Genomic DNA, 21188 nt, shown 5'->3' on the forward strand with positions numbered 1-21188 from the left:
AGACACTTAAAGCACAACATGTGGGGCATGCCTCTTGTCCAAGTTGATCCTCGTTCCAAAGTTTCAAGGATAAAAGTAATCCAACATCAAATTGTGTGTTCTTCATGTGTTTTAGAAAATTTCTACGGTTGAAAACAGTACAAGGTTGACCATTTGGGTAAGTACGATAACATGAGAAGGTTAATAATCATTTGAGTAACGAAACGAGAATCCTGCTACGTAGAAGTTATCATTTCAAATAAAATGATCAAAAATTTTCACACTTAATAATAATACTACTACAAAAAAAAAAAAAAATAGTGGGTTTGAACTTTCTCCTACAATTCACCATCCTCAGTGACAAACTGTTACCTTTGTTTCACTTACATGATCATGGTTTGAAGATCTTTTCGCAGGTTAAGGAAGCTGGTTTTGACAGTCTGCATTATTACATTCGCTCTCAAGTTTGTCTTTCATTTTTTTATTACATGATTGGTCCCTGTTCCAATCATGTGGAATCCGTGTTCATGTTGTCATCTGGGGCATCAATGCCAGGTCATAGTTTTTTGTCCACTTCAGCGCTTTTCTACCTGTTCGTTTTCGTACTAATTCCGATAGAACGAAGTAGCATCTTGTTCATATAACTGGATTATGCTCATTGGTCTGTTAGTAGATTTTTGTTAATTTTACTCTTGTTTTGGGTTTATATCTTCTGTATTATAGTTATGTTTCTTTTGTCTGTGATACATACTCATAATCACTGCAATCTACAGTTTTCATGCTCTTTACATCTGTTGGGACCTTCTTATAGTACTAGCTTGGATCTAAAGTTTGTGTTCTCCAAGATCTGTGTGGTTTACTATTTTATTGTTGTTTGCTTAAGTCTTTGTTTCTGTGTAGGATTTGTAATCAGCACATATTTTTGTTGGAAGAATCGTGAAAATGGGACTTGTGGAGCTTCTGTGGGTGGCATCCATGCCTGTGATCAAAATACTGCTAATCACTGCTGTTGGCTTAGTTCTTGCACTGGAAAACATAAATTTATTGGGAAAAGATGCAAGGATACAAGTGAACAATGTAACTCCATGAATTCTTAATGAAGTTTCTTTCTTCTTTTTTCTTAACTCCATTTGAATATCATACTATATTATTATATATGTTGCTGACAACAGTGTTTCATCCATGATGATAGCTTGTTCATTACGTGCTTTATCCTGCTCTGGTGGGTGGCAATTTGGCTGACACTATTACTTCTGAGAATGCTGTTTTACTGTGAGTATTTGATTTGATCGAGGTTTTGCTTTATTGATGTTGTATCTTTCTGGTAATTCTTTCTCGAAACACTCGTCAGTAACATCTTATGTTGTTGTTTAGGTGGTTCATGCCCGTCAATATCCTCATCACGTTTATAATAGGCTCAGCCTTAGGATGGATCCTTGTAAAATTAACAAGGCCTCCCAAACACTTGGAAGGACTAATCATTGGTGTCTGTTCTGCAGGTAGAGTTTCTCCCAAACATGTAAATCTATGTGCTGCTTTCACTGTTGAAGTCCACTGAATTTGATAACTGAATGGTTTATATAGCATGTACTCATTTTTTTAATTTACAAGAAAAAGTTAATAAATAATTAAAGATCACATCATAATTTCTCGTCAAGACAGTATTTGATTGTTTGGAAGTTAATAAATCAACACTCTAATCTTAATTTCTGAAAATTAAAATGTGATTAAGGGTCTGAAACACATCTTGATGTCTATACCAGAAACTGAAACACCTCTTCATGTGTATACCAAAACAAAAGTATGTAGTTGATATAACGAGATACTGAGAAATTGAGAGTTTCAATTAGATGCTTACAAATCAACACACCTTTAGGAAAAAAATCCATGCACACCAATAACTATAAAGAGAGGTGAAATAAATTATTCATATGACGTGATGTGACATAGAAGAAAGAAAATTGAGTGCTCATTAGGAATTTGGACAGTTTAAGTGTTTATAACTCAGCATTCGAATCCTAATTTCCTTAATATAAAAATGTTGCTTCATTGAACTATTATCATAAATGGTGCGCACATGCACATCTACTAATGTTGCAAACAAAGTAACTTATTGCTATAATTTGGGAGTCCAAATATTTCTGTTTCAAAAAGAAATGAACTTGTATCCATGAAAGTTCCACAAAACCTTCTAACTGTTTGTTGCCCGGTTGTTGTTTTCCATTATGTTTGAAATGCTTCATATTTTTGCTAAAGCTAAAGCTGTAGCATAGGTTTTTGCCGGATACATCATGTTGTTGAGCTTATTTTCAGACTTACATGAACATGAACAGGAAATTTAGGAAACTTGCCTGTAATCATTATCCCGGATATATGTAAAGACAAAGGTAGTCCTTTCGGAGACTCCAATGTATGCTATGAATATGGAATGGCTTATGCTTCGCTTTCTATGGCGGTTTGTAACTTCATCAGATTCTTTCATGTTAAATCTTAAATTACAATGGTACATATAAATATGAAGTTCTCCAACCAAAACTGGGAAAAATGGTAAAATTTATTTGGCTATAGTTGTTTCCCTTTCGATTTCTGAAATGGTGTTCATATTATGAAACTGTAGGTTGGAGCTGTTTACATATGGATTTATGTCTACAACATAATGAGAATTTCAGCAAGTATAGTTCCTAAAGAAGAACATAGAACTAGCTCATTCACACAGGAGGCTTCAGGAGAGATACTAGATTTCCTCTCTGAGGAAGAAGACCCAAAAAATCCTGATAACATGGGTGGTGATAATGATGCATACACCCTATTGCTTTCTTCAAATCAATCCGAGGAGAAAGTGAAGGTTGCTACCAATAACCCTCATAAGTATCACCTTGCATCTTTCTGTTAATTATCCAAAATTTATCTGAAAGTATTCATCATATTACTAACATGACCTCATTTGAAAGTATTCTAAAATTGTTGAGTTTCTATCTTATGCAGGAGTAGTAAAGCTCCCTATAAGGGTCAAACATTTTTTGTTTCTTCAAAATATCTGAATGACTAGAAACACAATTCAAACAAGTTTTGGATGTTTCATTGCAGGTATCAATCTCAGCTAAAATCAAAGACCTATCAGGAAAGTTTTTTGGCAACTCCAATTTCAAAGCCGTATTTTCACCAACAACTCTTGGATCGGTAGGATACATGTTTTTCCCTTGGACATCATTGAACTGAACTTACGTTAGTGAAATACTGAAGATTGTTTTTGGTAATGCAGATTGTTGGGTTTATTGTTGGGGTGGTTCCCCTGATACGTAAACTCATGATTGGCAGCGACGCGCCACTTCATGTGATTGAAGACTCTGTTACCATGTTGGGGTATGTCTGCAACCCAAAACTTCTAAGATTTTCAGATTAAAAATCCCAAGAAACCAATGAATAAAAGTTTGTACTTTGGAAAACTCTAACACACGACCAATTTCTTACTTTTCTTGGTGATCACTGAATTCGCTTTGAACCTCACACTGTGTTATTACATGCAGTGAAGCTACAATCCCAGTTATAACTCTTATAATGGGAGCAAACCTCCTTAAAGGCAATAGTTTCTGGCATAGCCATACCGTTTTGTTTCTACTCCTCTTTGGCAATGGCAGATTTTGAATAATTTCTTAATTTCTTGGATGAACATTGGAACAGGCTTGAAGGGAGCAGATACTTCATTCAGTACAATCATTGGAATATTAGTAGTTCGATATATCATGCTTCCAATTTTGGGTATTCTAGTTATTAAAGGAGCAACTCAATTGGGTTTGGTGCAACCGGATCCCTTGTATCAGTTTGTTCTTCTCCTTGAATATGCACTTCCTCCAGCAATGGCTATAGGTATAATAATATCATCAAACATGTACTTCATAATTGTCTCTCATGGATCATGCAAAACACACACTACATAAACAATTATAAGGTTTCATGGCATTCTTATATATGATATCGTTTGTATCTACTTCTTTTACCTTTGCAATTTTACAGTAGTAACAGTAGATAAGGAACTTTACATTTGACATATATACCTATGTTCAGGAACCATTGCCCAGCTGTTTGGAGCAGGTGAAGGTGAATGTTCAGTTATCATGCTATGGACATATGCTTTGGCGTCAGTTGCAGTCACTTTATGGTCAACCTACTTCATGTGGCTTGTGGCTTAATTTTATTATTATTTTCTTGACATTAATAAGTTCTCTCTTTTCAGCCATGGTTAGTGGAAGTACCTATGCTGAATGTAATTTTGTACAAGCTTCCTCAAAATGATGAAATCTGTAACATATTGCAAAATTTATCAAATATACGTGTTTGCTTGGTAGATGGTATAAATGATTGACCCTTCGGATAAATTACAATTTCTTTTACAAGAGAAGATGCTTCATAACTTTACCATGATGATTAGAGGAGTTGAAATAAAGAAATTGTATAAATTTGTCTCATTATAGCACGTCAAATTAAATATATTGAGATTACTATATTATATTTATTACTATAGTCATCGTTATTTTTATTTATGTATTTTTTTTAATTACCTATGATATTTATTTTGCCAATAAAAAATCAATGTCTCGTTCTTAGATGCAAAATTTGACGTGCTTTGAGAAAGCATAACCAAGTTATGGTACGGTTTGCCTTTATACAAAACATGTTTCTTTCTTCTTCTTGTTCAAATTTCTCTCTCCACTTTTTGAAATGTAACGCTGAACACAGTAATTGCTGTTTCTCATTGTCGTTTCTCACTTACCTCACCCAAAACCCAACTTTGGTTCCACCCATTACTTGTAAACAATCCAGCACGATCGATTCTGCTTCTCTTTTTTCACTTTCATTCTACTCCTGCTCCCTCTCCTTCCAAGATCCGCATTTGTCCCTTTTCCTTATCCAATTTTTACTTCTAAATCGTTATTCTCCCCTGAATAATTCGTCTCCGCCATCTTCATGTTGATTCATTCTCCCATTCTTCTTTCCTCTATTCCGATTATGCATGCATCTCCATTGTGATGGTTTCGTAGAGGTCAAATTGTGTTATCCATGCACATAAACGATGACGGTGATGATGAAGGATTGGTATGTTTTCTTAATGGCTTCAGTTGTGTTTAATTATTTGAACCCTTTAACCCCTTTTCTATTATGCACCACTACTCTCTAATTTTCGACAAAGATAGTGTCTTGTTGAGAGGTTAATGCTATTTTGATTACTGGGTTTTCTGTAAAATGGAGTTTGAGCCTTTGAGTCTGAGCAACGAGGTTATTGAATTTGATATGATTGGTTTGGGGTATGATGCTACCATTGACATGGAGCACCCTGTTGAGGACGGTGAGGACCTTGTTAATATTGATTATAGTCCAGCTGCTGCTAATTCTGTTCTTGCTGCTGGTGTGGGCCCTCACATTTTTGGAGGGGACACTAATCTCGAACCTTGTCAAGGTATGGACTTTGAATCGGAAGAGGCTGCAAAGGCCTTCTACAATTCCTACGCTCGCCGTGTTGGCTTTAGCACGCGGGTGAGCATGTCTCGGCGCTCCAGGCGTGACGGTTCTATAATTCAGAGGTCCTTTGTGTGTGCCAAGGAAGGTTTTCGTGTGGAGAAGGAGAAGCATTTGATCGATGGAAGAGTCAAGCGGCCACGTGCCGAAACCCGCGTTGGTTGCAAGGCCATGTTGGTTGTGAAAATTCAAGATTCTGGCAGATGGGTTGTTTCTTCATTTGTCAAAGAACATAATCATGACTTGGTTCCGCCGGACAAGGTGCATTGCCTTCGTTCTCATCGTCATGTTTCGGGTCCAGCTAAGTCGTTGATTGATACTTTGCAGAGTGCTGGAATAGGACCTAGTGGAATAATGTCTGCTCTAATAAAAGAATACGGTGGAATTAGCAATATTGGTTTCACTGAGCGTGACTGTAGGAATTATATGAGAAGCAGTAGGCAAAGGACCCTTGGAGGTGACACTCAAATCCTTTTGGACTACTTGAAGAGCAAACAAGCAGAGAATCCTTCATTTTTCTTTGATGTACAAGGTGACGAAGATCACTGCATGAGTAATATCCTCTGGGTTGATCCCAATGCTAGGACTAATTATACTTACTTCGGAGACACTGTCACCTTTGATACAACATATAGGTCTAACCGCTATAGATTACCTTTTGCACCTTTCACTGGTATAAATCATCATGGACAGCCTGTATTATTTGGTTGTGCTCTCCTGATAAATGAATCCGAGGCATCTTTTGTCTGGCTTTTCAAAACCTGGCTTGAAGCAATGTCAGATAGACCTCCAGTTTCAATTACTACTGATCATGATAGGGTGATATGTGCAGCCATCAACCATGTATTTCCCAGTACCCGTCACCGATTTTGTAAGTGGCACATTTTTAAGGAGTGCCAAGAGAAGTTGTCTCATATGCTTTCTGAACATCATAATTTTGAAGTTGACCTGCATAAATGCATTAACCTGACCGAGTCAATTGAGGAGTTTGAGTCTTGTTGGTCCTGTCTAATTGATAGGTATGATCTCACGAAACATGAATGGCTTCAAGCAATTTACAGTGATAGGCGGCAGTGGGTACCGGTGTATTTGAGGGATACATTTTTTGCAGAAATGTCAATAACACAGCGAAGTGATAGCATAAACTCTTATTTTGATGGATATATCAATGCATCAACAACGCTTCAGCTTTTTGTCAAGCAGTATGAGAAGGCTTTAGAGAGCCGTTTTGAAAAAGAAGTCAAAGCTGACTATGATACTATTAACACTACTCCAATTCTGAAGACTCCATCACCTATGGAGAAACAGGCAGCGGGAGTTTACACAAGGAGGTTGTTTATCAAATTTCAAGAAGAATTGGTTGAGACATTAACATTCTTGGCAAACAAAGTAGACGAAGAAGAAATTATTACCGTGTACAGAGTTGCCAAATATGGGGAAATGCACCGAGCCTACTTTGTCAACTTTAATTCGTTTGAGATGAAAGCTACTTGTAGCTGCCAGATGTTTGAGTTTTGTGGTCTAGTTTGTAGACATATATTGACTGTTTTTAGGGTGACAAACCTTCTTACTTTACCATCTCATTATATTTTAAAAAGATGGACCAGGATTGCTAAAAGTGGTGTCATATTGGATGAACATACTACTAATTTGTCAAATGGTTCTCACGAATCTCTAACCTTCCGATTCAGAAATCTTCGTCAACAGGCCCTTAAATATGTTGAAGAGGGAGTAACCTCTTCGGAAGTTTATGATGTAGCAATAAGTGCTCTTCGGGAAGCTGCGAGTAAGGTGGCATCTGCAACAAAAAATGATGGAAGACAGGTTATTGTAAACGGAACTTGTGAAGAATACCTTCGTCAGAACAATGAAACAACTATAAGAAGCAGTGATCCTCCATTTTGCTCGCAACAATCTTCATATAAGGTCTGTTGTTTTTGGTAATTTATGATATAGCATATTTTTCTGCTGGAACATTTCTGTATTCTGTACTTTTGTTGTTCATAGATTTTCTCATATGTTGTATTATTATGCTCTTTTCAAGTTTAAAGGAAAGTGGTTTATAAGAGAAGACAGTAATTCTTCTAACCTTTTATTTCAAAGGAAAATAAGTCCCACTTGTCCTCTTCATTAAGTAGTATTCTCAAAGGTTGTTTATGAGCCAGTTAAACTGGTATGATAATATGGTGCAATATCAAAAACTCTCCCAATTGGTATGAAATATTTTTCCCATTTAAAAGATTAGATATTTTTGAAGTTTCCATTCTACTAATCATAATGATGCTGTTCCAAAATTTCTATGGATAACATTCTTCGTTGTGATTTTTTTTGAAAAAGATTAACAGTTCAACTGTTAACTTTCTCCCTTCAAATTTTGGAGAACTTCTCCCTCAAAACTCTCATAAAGTAAATCGGTGAGGACTTGAAAAGGCCCTGCTCCAGTGCATTCAGTTAATTCTTCCGCATCAATTTAGATTTCTTTTTTTAAACAATAGTCTCTGGTCTTGTTCTGGAATTTCATTGTTTGCACATAGGCTGCCTGGAGCCTCTTTCTGCTAGTTATAGTTGCTAAAGCTTTTCAGCCAATTGAATGTTCAATTGCATCCAGAATAACTATCAATATAGACCTTTGGTATATATAATCTTGTAATTGTAGTACAAAAAATATCATACGTACCCGTATGAAACTGACATGCTACAGTTAGTTGAAACCTAGTTGATGTAGGACAAAGATTTCTGATACCATTGGATGTGATTTGAATAGTACAATCAACAATGAAGAGGAGACAAAAAAATTACGAAGAGTAGAGAGATATCATTATCTGATGAGAATTATGATATCCTCATTCAAACTCAGTTTTGCCAGTGAAAATTACTCTCTTTTGCAATTAAGTGAACCCTTTGTTAATTCTGATTCTATCAGGAGAAGACACCTTGAATCCAAATCAAACAAACAATGTCAATTTTATGATTAACTTTTAAGAGTAAAATCAAAATCAAACTTTCTGAGAGGGTTTGGCATATCTGGTTTAAGGAAATTAAAGAGCTTGGTTAGTGAGAGGGTTAAATGTCTCGAGACCTAGGGACACCATTCCTGTTACTGGAAGAGTTGTAATAGATACTTTGACGGTCTATATTAGTGATAATAGTTCTGAAAGATTAAAATTTGTCAAGAAAATCTTGGTCCCTTATCATAGATAATCTTATTAATTTGCTGTATGATATTTTCAGAGGGATTACACATGTATTTATTTAGATCTTCTAAAACAAACACTTTTTGTTGTTTTCTAACCTCCACCCCTCTCCCAACTTATCCTCTAATGTTTCTAACGAACAATATAATTTGTTGTAGGATGACCAGGATAGAACAATTGAGAAGTTGACACGGCAACTAGACCGAGCTCGAAGGAAATGTGAAGTTTACAGGTCCAACTTGCTGTCAATTTTAAAAGACATTGAAGAGCAGAAGCTACAATTATCAGTTAAAGTCCAAAATGTTAAGTTGGGAATGAAAGAGTGATTTGTCAATAATGGAATTGATTAATGTATTTCTTTCATGTAATTGTAGGTTCACCCTCTTGTAAAGCATCTAGTTGGGTACATGCTTTAGTGAAGTTGAGAAAGATTCCTAAGGCAAATTTCTAACCAGTTTTACTGAGGGTTTCAAACTTGAGTGCAAAATCATCAAAACTGTGTGAAAGATCACACCTATCCCATCATCATAAGAGAACCAAGAGTAATTCATACCAAGTAACCAATTCATTACAGTCCAAATCAGAATGAAACCCAAAATTTACATAGTCTAATTTTATGCTTACGTTTTCTACTATACATTTTAATCTATCTTCTTTATATTTGTTAATTTTAGTTCAGCATTCATTCAATCATTCACCTTAATCTTTCTTGCTTAACCTTTTTATTCTCTACCAATATAGAGTATGCAATTACTCTTATTTAGTGCTATTATTTCACTTGGTTCTCTTTATTTTTTTGTTGAACTACTTGTTTCCGTTGTTTACAAAATTTAATATTCAAACTGGAGAAGAAAACCTGGTTTGAGTGTTTTAATTTCTTTTAATTTAATCTAAAATGTTTAAGTATTTATTAAGTCGTATTAAGTATTTTCTATATTTTAAATTAGTACTACATTAAGAGACCGGACTGAACCTGGTTTATACAATTCCAGCTAGTCGCATGACGACAACTTCTTCCTTTCAGTTTGCAATTCCATAAATTTTTATATTTCAAATTATACAATATCTAATATAAATTTTGCATTCTGAATAATCTTCAATATACTTTTTATTTTTTTATTTCAGAATATAAAAATTATATTTTGAATTATATATTCTTAAATGTAAATTTATTTCAAATTATACAATTTATATTTTTTATTTTATATTCTAAAATGTATAATTCAAAATATAAAATTATATTATATACTGTACATTCCGAAATATAAAAATTTTCAGGATTACGGGTTTAAATTTTGAAGTTGCAGGAAAAATCTGCTCCTGTGACACATACCCTGATCAACCCTTCGTAGTTTTGCCAGTGTTATTCTTATTATATCCTGCTAATTGTAACAGAGGTTCCAGACTAACAAATACTTTGACACCATTCACCATATTAAGGCTAGGTATAAATGCGTCCATGAACTGAAATCTATAATTTATACTAAAAAGTAATAAATTGTTGAGTAAAAGTATGAACTAGAAACTCTATTGAATTTGTAGAACAGAGAAACACAGCAGGAATTCAGAAATCCGAAAAATGTTATTGATATACAAAGAATACAATAGTTTGTTACAATCTACATACAGAATTTGAGCTCTATTTCTATTTATAAGCTATAAATAGGCAGTTATGCGGTTTACAACCAGTTAATATGCAATATTGAAAAGATAGCTACTCCCTCATTTCCCTTTATTCATCAATTTTATTCCCAAGATGGTAGTTGTTCGTATTACTAGCAATTTATAGCCTAACTTACATTTACCAACTCCATCCCAAAAAAATAATAAATAAAAAACCATTGAAAATATGGTACAATATTAAGGCCTAGTTCAAACAATTTTTAATTCAAGGTTTGGATAGCCAGCAGGAGCTTTGTGCCTTTCAAAGAGATCTTGAAGTGCTTCCACAAACTTACTATGTATCTTGGCAACCTAAAAGAAGGATTAAATAATGAAAGAGGTTAGAAATTCAGCCAACTGGACCTCAATATTTGAAGATATCAATCGTAGTAACAAGAATTCCAATTCATCATATGATGCTAACTTTAGGAAATCATATTTACGCATTGGCGGTATTCATAATTAAGTCTTCGATAATGAAACTATGCAGACAAGTATTTCGTGGACTGAACGGATACATTTAGGTGTTAGAGTTATAAAGCTGGTTTATTCATTAAAGATATAGATTAAAATATAAAAATCAGACATTTGAAATTTAGTTTTGAAAAATACAAAAAATAAATAAAAATAGTTCAGTTAATACAAGATTACTAACTAATCACTTTGTAAATTCCCTTATGCCTTAATGTTAATTGAATAAATTTGATCATTCGATTAGATAAAATAAGGAAAATAGAAGTCTTTTAAGGATAAGTAATTAATTGACAAGAAAATAATATTGGTTGTGCTTAACATATATACCCAGAATATTTGTATCAGAAAATGCGGGTGGTCCTACTGAGAAGGAAGATCGTAGTTTGTCATATGGGGGAGAGATTGCATCGTACTCGAACACTCTAGCCAAGGATAAGACTTATCGATCAAACCAGACGCAAGTGTTTTGTTTAACTACTCCAACTTCTGTTCACTACCATCTTTGTTAATTTAACAAGAAAATTTAATAGCTAGGGAGGGATCTAAATTACTGGATCCTTGTAAATTATATTTAACATAAACGCTGCCCAATAGGCACATACCTCCTCGGTGGTTGGGTTGGGGTTTTTGGTGAGCTCAATTGGTCTTCCCACCACCACATGCATTGGGTATCTGAACGGTAATGGAGATCTGAAAAGGATATTAGAAAATCTGCTTTATAACAATAAAAACTAATAGTAAGAACAGAAACTTCCATGCTAGCTAGTTTAGACTCTATCTTTCTGTACCAACAAATGGCTATACGACTCAGATCAATTACTCAGTGCTACGTGAATGTCTTCAACATAGATTGAATATTTTCACCACACAAGCTTGCAAGCTATGAAAAAAACATAAATTGCATAAACTATATCTAACTAAAATATCTTGAAATTACACAAATTTCCTCAGCATGTTTTACCTTTACATTAACCTTTCATTTAGGTGAACTCACTGTAATACTTTTCAATCAATGAAGGGGAAATAGCGTGATGTGTAAAAGATGTTGATGTAATGGTTTTGAAACAAGGAATTATTATAGGACAGAAAAAAATAGATAAAGTTAGGGTAATTTCAAGAAACTTTGGGGTGGTCTGTGCAATTTATTGTATTAAAAAATTTGATGGGGGAAAGATATACATCCTGCATAATATCATTTTGAATCCACCTTTTCCAATCACATTTAGTTAATATTTTAAGCTTATTCCCAACTAAACTCGAACAATCATTTTTACTATTGTTTCTACATGTATTAGCCTAATACTATTACGTGTCAATTCCTTTTGTTGTTAATTTAAACATAAAAGGAAACATATTAGGTGAGAACATGTAAGAAATTAATCTTGATCATAAAGCCAAAATGAATGGTTAAGATTAAATTTAAGTGAAAATTTCATCCATCCTTGAAAAGTTGTATGGCCGAAATTAACTTCTCTCACTTCTAGCCATCCTCCATAACATTTTAAATGTGGAAGGCAGGATTTCACTTTTTACGGTAGGATTTATTATATTGAACGTTTCATTCTCCCCAATTTAATCAATTTCACAGCCTCAACTTCAAGCATGAAATATTAGTTAGATTCATTCCTTTTTGAAGATTCTTTAGTAACATAGCCAGTATAAACAGGTGTAATAAGAAAAACTTGCAGGTTGTCACCAAAGAAAAACGCACCCGAAAATTCCCCAAAAACATATTGGGGTGAATTTGATAGCTCTTGCAACTTTCAGGAAGAACTTCCCACCTGGTTTCCACCACTTATAGACATTTGACTGCAAAAAAAGTTATAGCAAAAAGGATAATTATCTTCAAGTTCTACTGTATGTGCAAAGAAATGTCACGACAAAACATATATCTATAGTAGTGAGAAAGCCTACTGCCACAAGAAGAATCTACAGCTAAAGGTCCCCAAATGTCACGAATAGCCACTAGAGTTCAAGAAGTTTGGAGTATATCATACTGGATTGGGAAAAGGGATGGTAATGGGTCTTTCTCGGACAAAAAAGCTCTAAACCATTGGCATATTTATTAGGCCTGGGAATATTGCAGAGTGGCATAATTTTTTGCTTGTGTCATTATGACGAAGCGCAAATTAACAGTGCCAATTGGGTGAACTAACATGTCTATCAGGAATTACAAGAGCTAAACGTAGGAGATACAGACAGTAGTATATACTGCAAAAAAGGTAGAGGGTAAAATGTTGGAATTCTTCACACCGGGGACTAGCAGGAGGACCATCTCTTGGAATGACAATAATTGTCAATCTGTACAGTTCATCATGTCCCAGAGTCCCCGCCAGCTGCACTGTATACGAGTCCTGCGATTTAAGAAAATAGTTGAAGAGAAGAAATTCAATGAAATTACTATCTTGAGCAAATTTGCTAATGCTAACAAAGTTCTTAGCGTCAGGAACAAGGAGTAAACTATTGAGGACCAAAGAGTGTAAATCAACCAATTTGATGGACAGACCTTGCCTATTCCCCATGATGACTTCAACTGATCTGCACAAGGGAGGAGTGCTTTGAATTGGATGCATGGGTCAGATGTAACATGATCGGTGGTGCATGAATCTGAAATTCATAAACCTCAAAGCCAGTAAGTAAAGACTGTGCCAGCTGTGGAGATGCAGAAATTAATTATACGCAACTTAGTCGGCAATTCTACATTACTGATGTGAAGGACAGCTTCAAACTGTGACAGGGGCATTCAGCATGGAATGGCAAGACTGGGATGAAGTGTTGAAGAACAACAGCTTGGAAAGCCAGGGCAACAGCCAAAAGGAAAAAGTTGGACACAAGAGGTCCCAGCCCTTGGTGATAATAGATTGAGGTCTCATGTTCCTGTCTAGTGACATATTTGTCATTGGACTGGAGACTGAGGATTAAGGTCCTCCACATGATCCGCCAAAACTGTTACCACAATCTTGAGCTGCATTTTGATAGTCACCAGTAGGCAACCATAGTTAGCAGATGTTTTTGAGCCTGTGCTACTTAAACTGAGGTGGTTGAACTGAAGTTGGAACTAGTGCAACATTTGCCTAGATCGACTTAGTGAGAGAGAGATTCTTGTGCTTTGCCATTTGAGCTTTGTGAGCCAACAATAGGGACTCAATCTCTGATTGAAACAGGATCAGGACATCTTAGCACAGAGGTGACAAATGAGTCATATTTATTGGGTAGTCCACCCAAAACACCATCTAGGTGAGTGGGAGGAGAGACGGTCTCCAAAAGGCCCTAATATATCAGCAACGGATTGCATCCAAAGAAGAAACTCAGATTTATTTGCCCTTTTCACCTGACAGTCCACTAAAAGAATTGATGTGATTTTGCATGAGTGGAAGCATGGAAGTGAATGTGCACTTCCTCCTCCACTTGCAAAGAATGATAGAATCCAACTATGCAAGCTGAGAGAATCATCTAGAGATGAGAGAAGTCATGATAGAGAGAGAACATCTTGTGATTTCACTCAAAACATGCTGGATTTACTTCCAGTTTCACAATCAAACCCTGAAGCTTGCGCTCTCAAATCTTAGCTTCAACTTACTATTGCCATTGGAGGAAATTGTTATCATCGAGCTTGATTGGAGTCCACGAGAAAATCGTCAAAGGAATCACAGAGGAAGTCATCATGAATGCATTCATGAATAAAAAAGGAGCTCTATGATATATCATAATGGAAACTATGGTTCCGGATACCAGAGAATGAGCAGAAGAATGTAGAGAGAGAGAGAGAGAGAGAGATGCAGATGATTGTTGCACAGTAAACTGAAATTTGATTCCATCAGAAACAAATACCTGACCGAAGCAGAAAACTGGAACCAAAGGTAGGCCTTTCACCATTGATATGCGGACAAATCCTCTTCGTGCCTTAAGGAAAACAATCTACCAATAAGAAGAGTTCAAGCTGCTCAGTTATTTCTATGAAACAGATATATATTGAATAGAGCAAAGTCATTCTTAAAAGGCCTATTTTATGTATGCTATATTTACGAAGTAAAAAAATCAAAATCACCAAGAACCAAGAACCAAAGCTTATTAGACAGTATTCTTATTATCATCTTATTTTTGTTTTATATTTTATAAAATTTAACACACAATCAACATAATATATAGTTATATTCAACAGTATGATTGATTAAAATTATATATTGTAAAGTGTTAGAGATCGTAGTTGGTGTAAATTACATCGATATCATTTTATTACTTCTCACATACACATATATACACATTTTTTGTATTGATATTCGGGCATTACTCATCATCTTTTCTCGTCAACTCAACAAGCTTTTAATTTCACATCTAGAGATAGCTCAAGTGTTATTGGCATGCCGAAAATACAATATAGTGAGCTGAATTTTAGGGTTGTTGATCTTAAAACTCAGACTAAATGAAGTAAACGAATTGCGTTTCTCTTTCCTCCCTTAAGACTACATAGAAATTATATACGACAGATAATAGGGAACAAAAAGTAATATACTGTTGAAATTTGAAACGCATGCAATTCTTAGTTGAGTCCCAGTGACACAAAAGTTGGGAAAATTGCCTGCACCGACTGCTGTATTGTTAAACTGGGCATCCATAGCAATCGTATAACTTGAAAATACTTTAAAATCTGATTCAATTCCTTAAATGTAAACCATTACTATATAGAACTATACCTCCCCAGAAATAATTACAATTAAAAACAACTCTTTGTATTCTTACAGCATGTTAATTGTAATAATTATAACAATTGATAATATCTCATCCTACTCAACACTATATGTAGAGGAAAGTCAAATTTTAATTTATTCCAAAAAAAAATCCCGTAAGCATTGAGTAAGAGAAGTGAAAAGAAATGCACCTCAATGCCATGTTGCATGAGGAATGTCTCTTGCACTCCACCAGGTGTTAAAATGCAACTATGGCCAGACGCTAGCAAGGAGATAAAGTTTTTCTTTGTTGCTGGTGTAAGACCCAACCATGTCCATATGTGTCTCAAAAATGGTGTGTAGAACACCTATCCATTAAACGTGAAGAGAAAATCTTGAAATGAAATCCGAAATTACCGTAATACATCTTTGCAGGATCCCAAGTAAAAGCTTTACCGTGCTGCTAGCAAGAACTCTAACTTTTGGAAGAGGCATGAAACCAGTGTGGTCAGCTAGTGCCACAATGCCAATTGGCAAAACCGAATGTGGTTCATAACCAAAAACTGCATGTTGGGCACACTGTTGTTACATAAGAGCCACGAACAAGAAGATTCAAGATACGACTAGACAGAATTCCAATGCTTATTAGGCTAAATTCTGCTGGCAAATTAAGCACCATTCAACCATAGGAACAAAAAAGCCAGGAAAACTGGAAAATTAAAGAAACAGTGAGTTTGTCTTTCATAGAAAGCAATTATAGGAATTATCCGAGGCTTAACCAACAGCAAAATATAAAGTATATTGTAAGCTGTCCTAATTACACATATAGATCTCCAGCAACTAAGGCCAACAAGAGACTAGGCTTGGTTAAAGCTTAATCATAGTTTTTATCTAGTTCATTTCAAGGTTAAGCTAGAAGTTATTTCAACAAGGACAGTTAGCATCATAATTGAGGTTTTAATTTAAACAAAATATGTAGTTTTATGAAAAGCTGGTCTATGCAGCCAACAAAAGACCAAATATTAATAGTAAAAATTCAATGGTTAGCCTAATTTTGTACAGATAAGCCGGAAAAAAATCCATTTGGACTAGGAAAAGGTACCAAAGTAGAAATCTCATGGAATTGACTGATCCTGTCGTTTTACCAATTAACAACACAGAACAAGTCCCATACAAGATAGAACTTTAAGCAGAGGCACATCAAGGAGCACCGCGTTAACCAAATAACAAAATATAATAAGATTTAGCCTGGTAACTTAAGAAGAAAAAGACATTTCTCTGCTGCGTGTGGAACAGGAAAGAGGAGAGATAAGCTTAAGTTACACTAAAATTGTAGCGCCTATTGCACGATTGCAATTCATTCGCTAAGTACAACAGAGCAGATCGAAATAGCATTTCACCAGTTAATTAATCCCCTTTGGATTTAATAAACTTTTCACAAATTAGCCATTTAAGGAAATGAAGATTTAAACCTTCATTCATCTAATAGTACCACTTTCCCAAGAATTATGTTTCTTCTTAAAGCAAAGACAAAGAACCTAAAAACAACTCCGCCCACTAAATAAAAATAGGAAACAAATTTTATCTTTCGTTCGATTTTTTCTAATTTATCTCCCATTTCAAGAGAAATTCATCTTAGGCTGGGAAGAAGGAGCGCAAACAAACCATAAGCACGGTTCGGATCAAAGGCGTTCATATCCTCTACGTGAAGCGTGATGGGAAAATAATTGCAAGCGTGTTTGCAAATGAACCTGAAATGTACAAATAGATAGATTCGAGCCATGCATTGTGAAAAGCGAAAAGGAAACGGGGTCAAAAAACTACCTCGACAATGTTCGGCCAAATCTGCTCTTCTCGTCGATAGGAAGCACTGCAAACACAAACAGAAAACCAAAAACCCTGGCACGCGAAACACCAAAACTCAATTATAGTGAATAAACAAATGAAGAACGGCGATTTGGAGAGAGGTAGAAAACGAACAACAGTAATTTGGGGAGAGGAAGGAAGAAGAGGGCGAAGAGGATGAGGGCAATGTTGAAGTGAATGGCTCCCAGCCACAGCGCCATCGCTAGAATCGCGCTGAACGTGTTGGATGAGTTGCCGAATTCTTCTCTCCCACTGATGAATTTCTCCGCCTTGCCTCCGTCGTCAATGGCCGCCATGGTCCGAGCTCCGAGGGTGTGAGGGAACGGCGTCGTTTGGAGTAACAGAGTGCACAAGCACGCTGATGGGTGATGGAAACATGAGATAGGAGCCTTATGAAATTGTTGAAAGTGCAGAGGTGTGAAGTATAAAACGACAGTTTGGCTTCGTCACGTGATTTCAGTTAAACAATCAGTTGGTGGTAACGAAGAAAACGTGCAAAAGGTTCAGTTACGCTGGCGCTGTAATTAGTCATGATGGCCCTCAGCTTCATCATTGCTTATGACTACATTTTATTTTTATTCCTGATTATATTTTTTAATGATTTTTGTTTTTTTATGAATATGTAATTTTGATAAAAAAATAATCTATAATATTTATCAAATAACTTTTATAATACTTAAATAAGTATATACTGTAGTCCACCAAAAAATTAATCTATAATATTTGTAGTAGCTGTATAGATATATATTGGTATTTTACCTACATTATATAATTTTTATATGATTTTATTTAAATTAGTGATTTTAGAATTCTTTTTGAATTTAGGTAAAATACAACTCACCTTAACAATTAAAGTTTACCATAAGATATATAACATTTTTTTATCACGTGCTCGTAACTATGTGAAGGAAATTATATCTCGAGTAAGCTTGGAGTACAATAAATGCATATCCTGTTGTACGTAAATGAGTTTGTTGTATAGAAGGAAGAACTGTGAAAATGGATCATAATCTGCGGATCAATCTGAGTTATCATTGATTCGAGTCGGGTTAGATTTGAAAAAATTGTATATTTTTTATACGGATCAGATTTCAATCTGACTCGTTTAAACCCGGTTTATGCGGGTTGAACTCGTAGTGGACCGGATTGTCCCACTAACTCACCTACTTTATTTTATTTTATTAAAATTTAATTTTAATTCTATAAAAAAATATTTATTAATTTTTTGCTTGAAAAAATTATTTAAATTCTTTATTTCCAAAATTAATTAAACACCCATGTTGGGGGAGTAAAATTTGGAAGTGAAATTTGTTTAGATTTGAATTATAGAAAGTTTGTAAATTTTTTTTATTTAAAAAAAATTGTAATTAAGTGAACCAGTGAGCCAATCCGTTTATCCACAACCTGTGATGGGTCGAGCCGTGTTCGAATTTTTTTGGCTCACTAATAAATAAGCTGAGTTGGATTGGCTCAATAAGTGACCAACCCGTGGTGGGGCGACCCGGGACGGATCGAATGACCCGTTTTGACAGCTCTAATTAAATGTGTCCCAACATGTGAATAATCACAGTTTAAAAAACAAAAGTTGATGGAAATAGTGTTAATAAAGAAATATATGGTCCCAAGTAAGGTCTTGCAGCACCTTTCCATAATACTTATGTTCAAATAATTGTTTTAGATGAAAGAAGATGCACAAAAACCTGACATGACATGTAAATGGAAGAAAGTATGACAATCTTGTTGGACATCCAACTAATTTTTCACAATAGTAAAACTAAAAAGACTTGAACTTATTTAGTGAGTTTTTTTTTTAAGTTACGGTAATTATTTAACTAACAATTTTTCCTTAATTGTAGGTCTTATTGACAATTAATAGTCATCATTCTTCAAGAGTCCGTGATTATGTTGGTTATATTCTATTAATAAGAAACTCAACGTCAAAATAAAGACATTTCTACAAGAGTAATGTTACTACTTTAATAAACATAAATTTATGTCTGTTATAGCATGAACAGATGCAAATTTTGACATAAAAATATGAAAAACAAAAAACAGGTCAAAATAGACATAAATTTTGGTTTACCATATATATTTCTAAAATGGGTCTTTATCAAAAGACCTAAAATATCAAAAATAAAAAGTTTCTTCCATGTTAGTGTCACTTGAGATCACTAGAATGTCTAAATTTAATTTTTGTATAACTAGCTACTTGCTTGCCTAATGAGTTTGTATAAAATAAAAAAACTTAACAGATGTATCATATCATGTATTTAGTTCATCTAATTATTATTAAACATTTATTAGTTCAATAATTACATCCACTCAAGTTCAAAATACATCAAATTGACCAAAATGATACATAGACTATTCAACAATAACACTACTTCAAATCACACAAATTTCACACATATAAGATATATATCACATATTCAAGTTATTTCACTTAAGACCAAAGACCAATCATACTAATTCATCAACATTCAAACATATTAGTTTGTTCAATCATAGCATGAACATGTACAAAAATAATACTAGTTTTCCTTACGGATTAAAAATCCTAAAATTTCACAAATATTACATACTCAAACTTTATAAATATTTCTAACTACACAAAGAAAAGTTAGCTAAAAAATATAAACATATAATAGACAAATAGAGATTCATTTTTCAACTATTTTAAATCACATGCATGGATTATAGAGTTATATATATAACTCAAAATGCAAAGGTGACTTAACATAGAGTAAAAAATTGATGATTAAATAAACATGAAAATGAAATAAAATTTCTTAAAAGAGTATAAACGAAAATATGGTAAAGAATTTGAAAAAAAAAATTATAAAATAAAGCTCAATTAATAATTTTTTATTTATAATTTAAATTTTTAATAATAACATATGAACATCATCTTTTAAAACTATAGCTGTAATTAAACTATTTTATAACTCTTACACTAACCAATATTAAAATACACATCAATAAATAAAAAAAATCATAAGTATTAGTATTCAATGCATGTTTTAATGTATATTAAATGTTTTAATTATGTTTAATACACAGAAATAAATGTTTTTATGTATTTAATTTCACATTTAAGTACGTAAAAAATAATTAAAAAATCCCCACTTTTTCATTCATTTATTAAAGGAAATAAATAATAAAAATAAAATTCTACCTGCTTTCTTATTTATTAATTTTAATAATTTGTGGACTTGTGTCATACTATTCTTTACACCTCTTTTCCTTTTCTTTAGATAGTGGGAGATTATAACATTCACATTTAAATAACTTTTATTTATATTTTAATTTACAATTTTTTTAAATTAATTTAATTAATATATTTACTTGTTATCTTAATATTACTTTAATTATATAAAAAATAATATTATAACTAAAAAATGATTTTATAATATTATAAATTCACTTGATTATGTATGATATGGTAAAACAATTACCCATCCCAGAATTACTCCAGGCTAAGCACGCTTAACCATGGAGTTCTTATGAGTCAGGCTATCGAAAAGCAAATGCATTTGGTGATATGAGTAGTCAAATCAATTCCTTTAAGTTATCCTTCAACTGTATAGTCTCATACCTACACAGTCTCCAGATCCCTCTCATTCCGGTGTATGTTCGATTTGTCCATGTACCCCTTCCACCCGAAGCTGCCAGGAGCCGCTCCTTGTCTGTGCCCCTGCACCATGCCTCTTGCACCGGCGTCACTCCCCGCTCTCGTCAGTGCCCGGGTGTCACAATTATTAACTAACATATAAAGTAAAGATTTACAGTCATCCAAAATAACCATAAGCTTTAAACTTTATATACAAACATC

General features: G+C 34.1%; 3 protein-coding genes across 7 annotated transcripts; 2 read left to right on the top strand and 1 right to left on the bottom strand.

The window, feature by feature from the left end:
- Positions 1–301: 301 nt before the first annotated feature.
- LOC108334744 (protein PIN-LIKES 3) lies at positions 302–4355 on the top strand. Of its 3 annotated transcripts, none has more exons than XM_052869910.1 (11): positions 302–534; positions 880–1056; positions 1172–1251; positions 1354–1478; positions 2313–2434; positions 2597–2824; positions 3067–3159; positions 3242–3342; positions 3507–3559; positions 3661–3846; positions 4045–4355. In XM_052869910.1, the coding sequence occupies exons 2-11, from the start codon at positions 922–924 to the stop codon at positions 4167–4169; spliced, it is 1248 nt and encodes a 415-aa protein (XP_052725870.1). In that variant the 5' UTR covers positions 302–534; positions 880–921; the 3' UTR covers positions 4170–4355. The 3 variants fall into 3 exon arrangements, with proteins under 3 accessions (XP_052725870.1, XP_017426168.1, XP_017426169.1); XM_017570679.2 differs by having other exon boundaries at positions 523–640; XM_017570680.2 differs by lacking the exon at positions 302–534 and adding an exon at positions 653–808.
- Positions 4356–4612: 257 nt separating this feature from the next.
- Positions 4613–9293, top strand: LOC108334586 (protein FAR1-RELATED SEQUENCE 5). Its single transcript, XM_017570449.2, has 2 exons — positions 4613–7419; positions 8846–9293. Exons 1-2 carry the CDS (start codon positions 5221–5223, stop codon positions 9011–9013), a joined length of 2367 nt encoding a protein of 788 aa, XP_017425938.1. The 5' UTR covers positions 4613–5220; the 3' UTR covers positions 9014–9293.
- Positions 9294–10250: 957 nt separating this feature from the next.
- On the bottom strand, positions 10251–17878 carry LOC108336089 (diacylglycerol O-acyltransferase 2D). 3 transcript variants are annotated; one of them, XR_001832807.2, is made up of 10 exons: positions 17471–17878; positions 17315–17389; positions 17156–17241; positions 15947–16053; positions 15703–15858; positions 14655–14741; positions 12535–12632; positions 11426–11513; positions 11151–11309; positions 10251–10661 (listed from the first exon to the last, which is right to left on the bottom strand). XR_001832807.2 is itself a non-coding variant. In XM_052869911.1 (9 exons), exons 1-9 carry the CDS (start codon positions 17650–17652, stop codon positions 10560–10562), a joined length of 963 nt encoding a protein of 320 aa, XP_052725871.1. In that variant the 5' UTR covers positions 17653–17878; the 3' UTR covers positions 10251–10559. The 3 variants fall into 3 exon arrangements, 2 of the variants coding, with proteins under 2 accessions (XP_052725871.1, XP_017427903.1); XM_052869911.1 differs by lacking the exon at positions 11151–11309 and having other exon boundaries at positions 11426–11495; XM_017572414.2 differs by lacking the exon at positions 11151–11309 and having other exon boundaries at positions 17471–17870.
- Positions 17879–21188: the final 3310 nt, after the last annotated feature.

The sequence above is a fragment of the Vigna angularis genome, chromosome 10, assembly GCF_016808095.1.
Source record: "Vigna angularis cultivar LongXiaoDou No.4 chromosome 10, ASM1680809v1, whole genome shotgun sequence".
NCBI classification, from domain to species: Eukaryota; Viridiplantae; Streptophyta; class Magnoliopsida; order Fabales; family Fabaceae; genus Vigna; species Vigna angularis.

Coding starts and splice junctions, on each gene's coding strand:
- LOC108334744 (XM_052869910.1), top strand. CDS start 922: ATGGGACTTGTGGAGCTTCTGTGGGTGGCATCCATGCCTGTGATCAAA. Junction 1,479..2,312: donor CATTGGTGTCTGTTCTGCAG/GTAGAGTTTCTC, acceptor GAACATGAACAG/GAAATTTAGGAAACTTGCCT. Junction 3,847..4,044: donor TCCTCCAGCAATGGCTATAG/GTATAATAATAT, acceptor ACCTATGTTCAG/GAACCATTGCCCAGCTGTTT.
- LOC108334586 (XM_017570449.2), top strand. CDS start 5,221: ATGGAGTTTGAGCCTTTGAGTCTGAGCAACGAGGTTATTGAATTTGAT. Junction 7,420..8,845: donor CGCAACAATCTTCATATAAG/GTCTGTTGTTTT, acceptor AATTTGTTGTAG/GATGACCAGGATAGAACAAT.
- LOC108336089 (XM_017572414.2), bottom strand. CDS start 17,652: ATGGCGGCCATTGACGACGGAGGCAAGGCGGAGAAATTCATCAGTGGG. Junction 17,242..17,314: donor TTTGGCCGAACATTGTCGAG/GTAGTTTTTTGA, acceptor TGTACATTTCAG/GTTCATTTGCAAACACGCTT. Junction 11,514..12,534: donor TGTTTTTGGGGAATTTTCGG/GTGCGTTTTTCT, acceptor TATCCTTTTCAG/ATCTCCATTACCGTTCAGAT.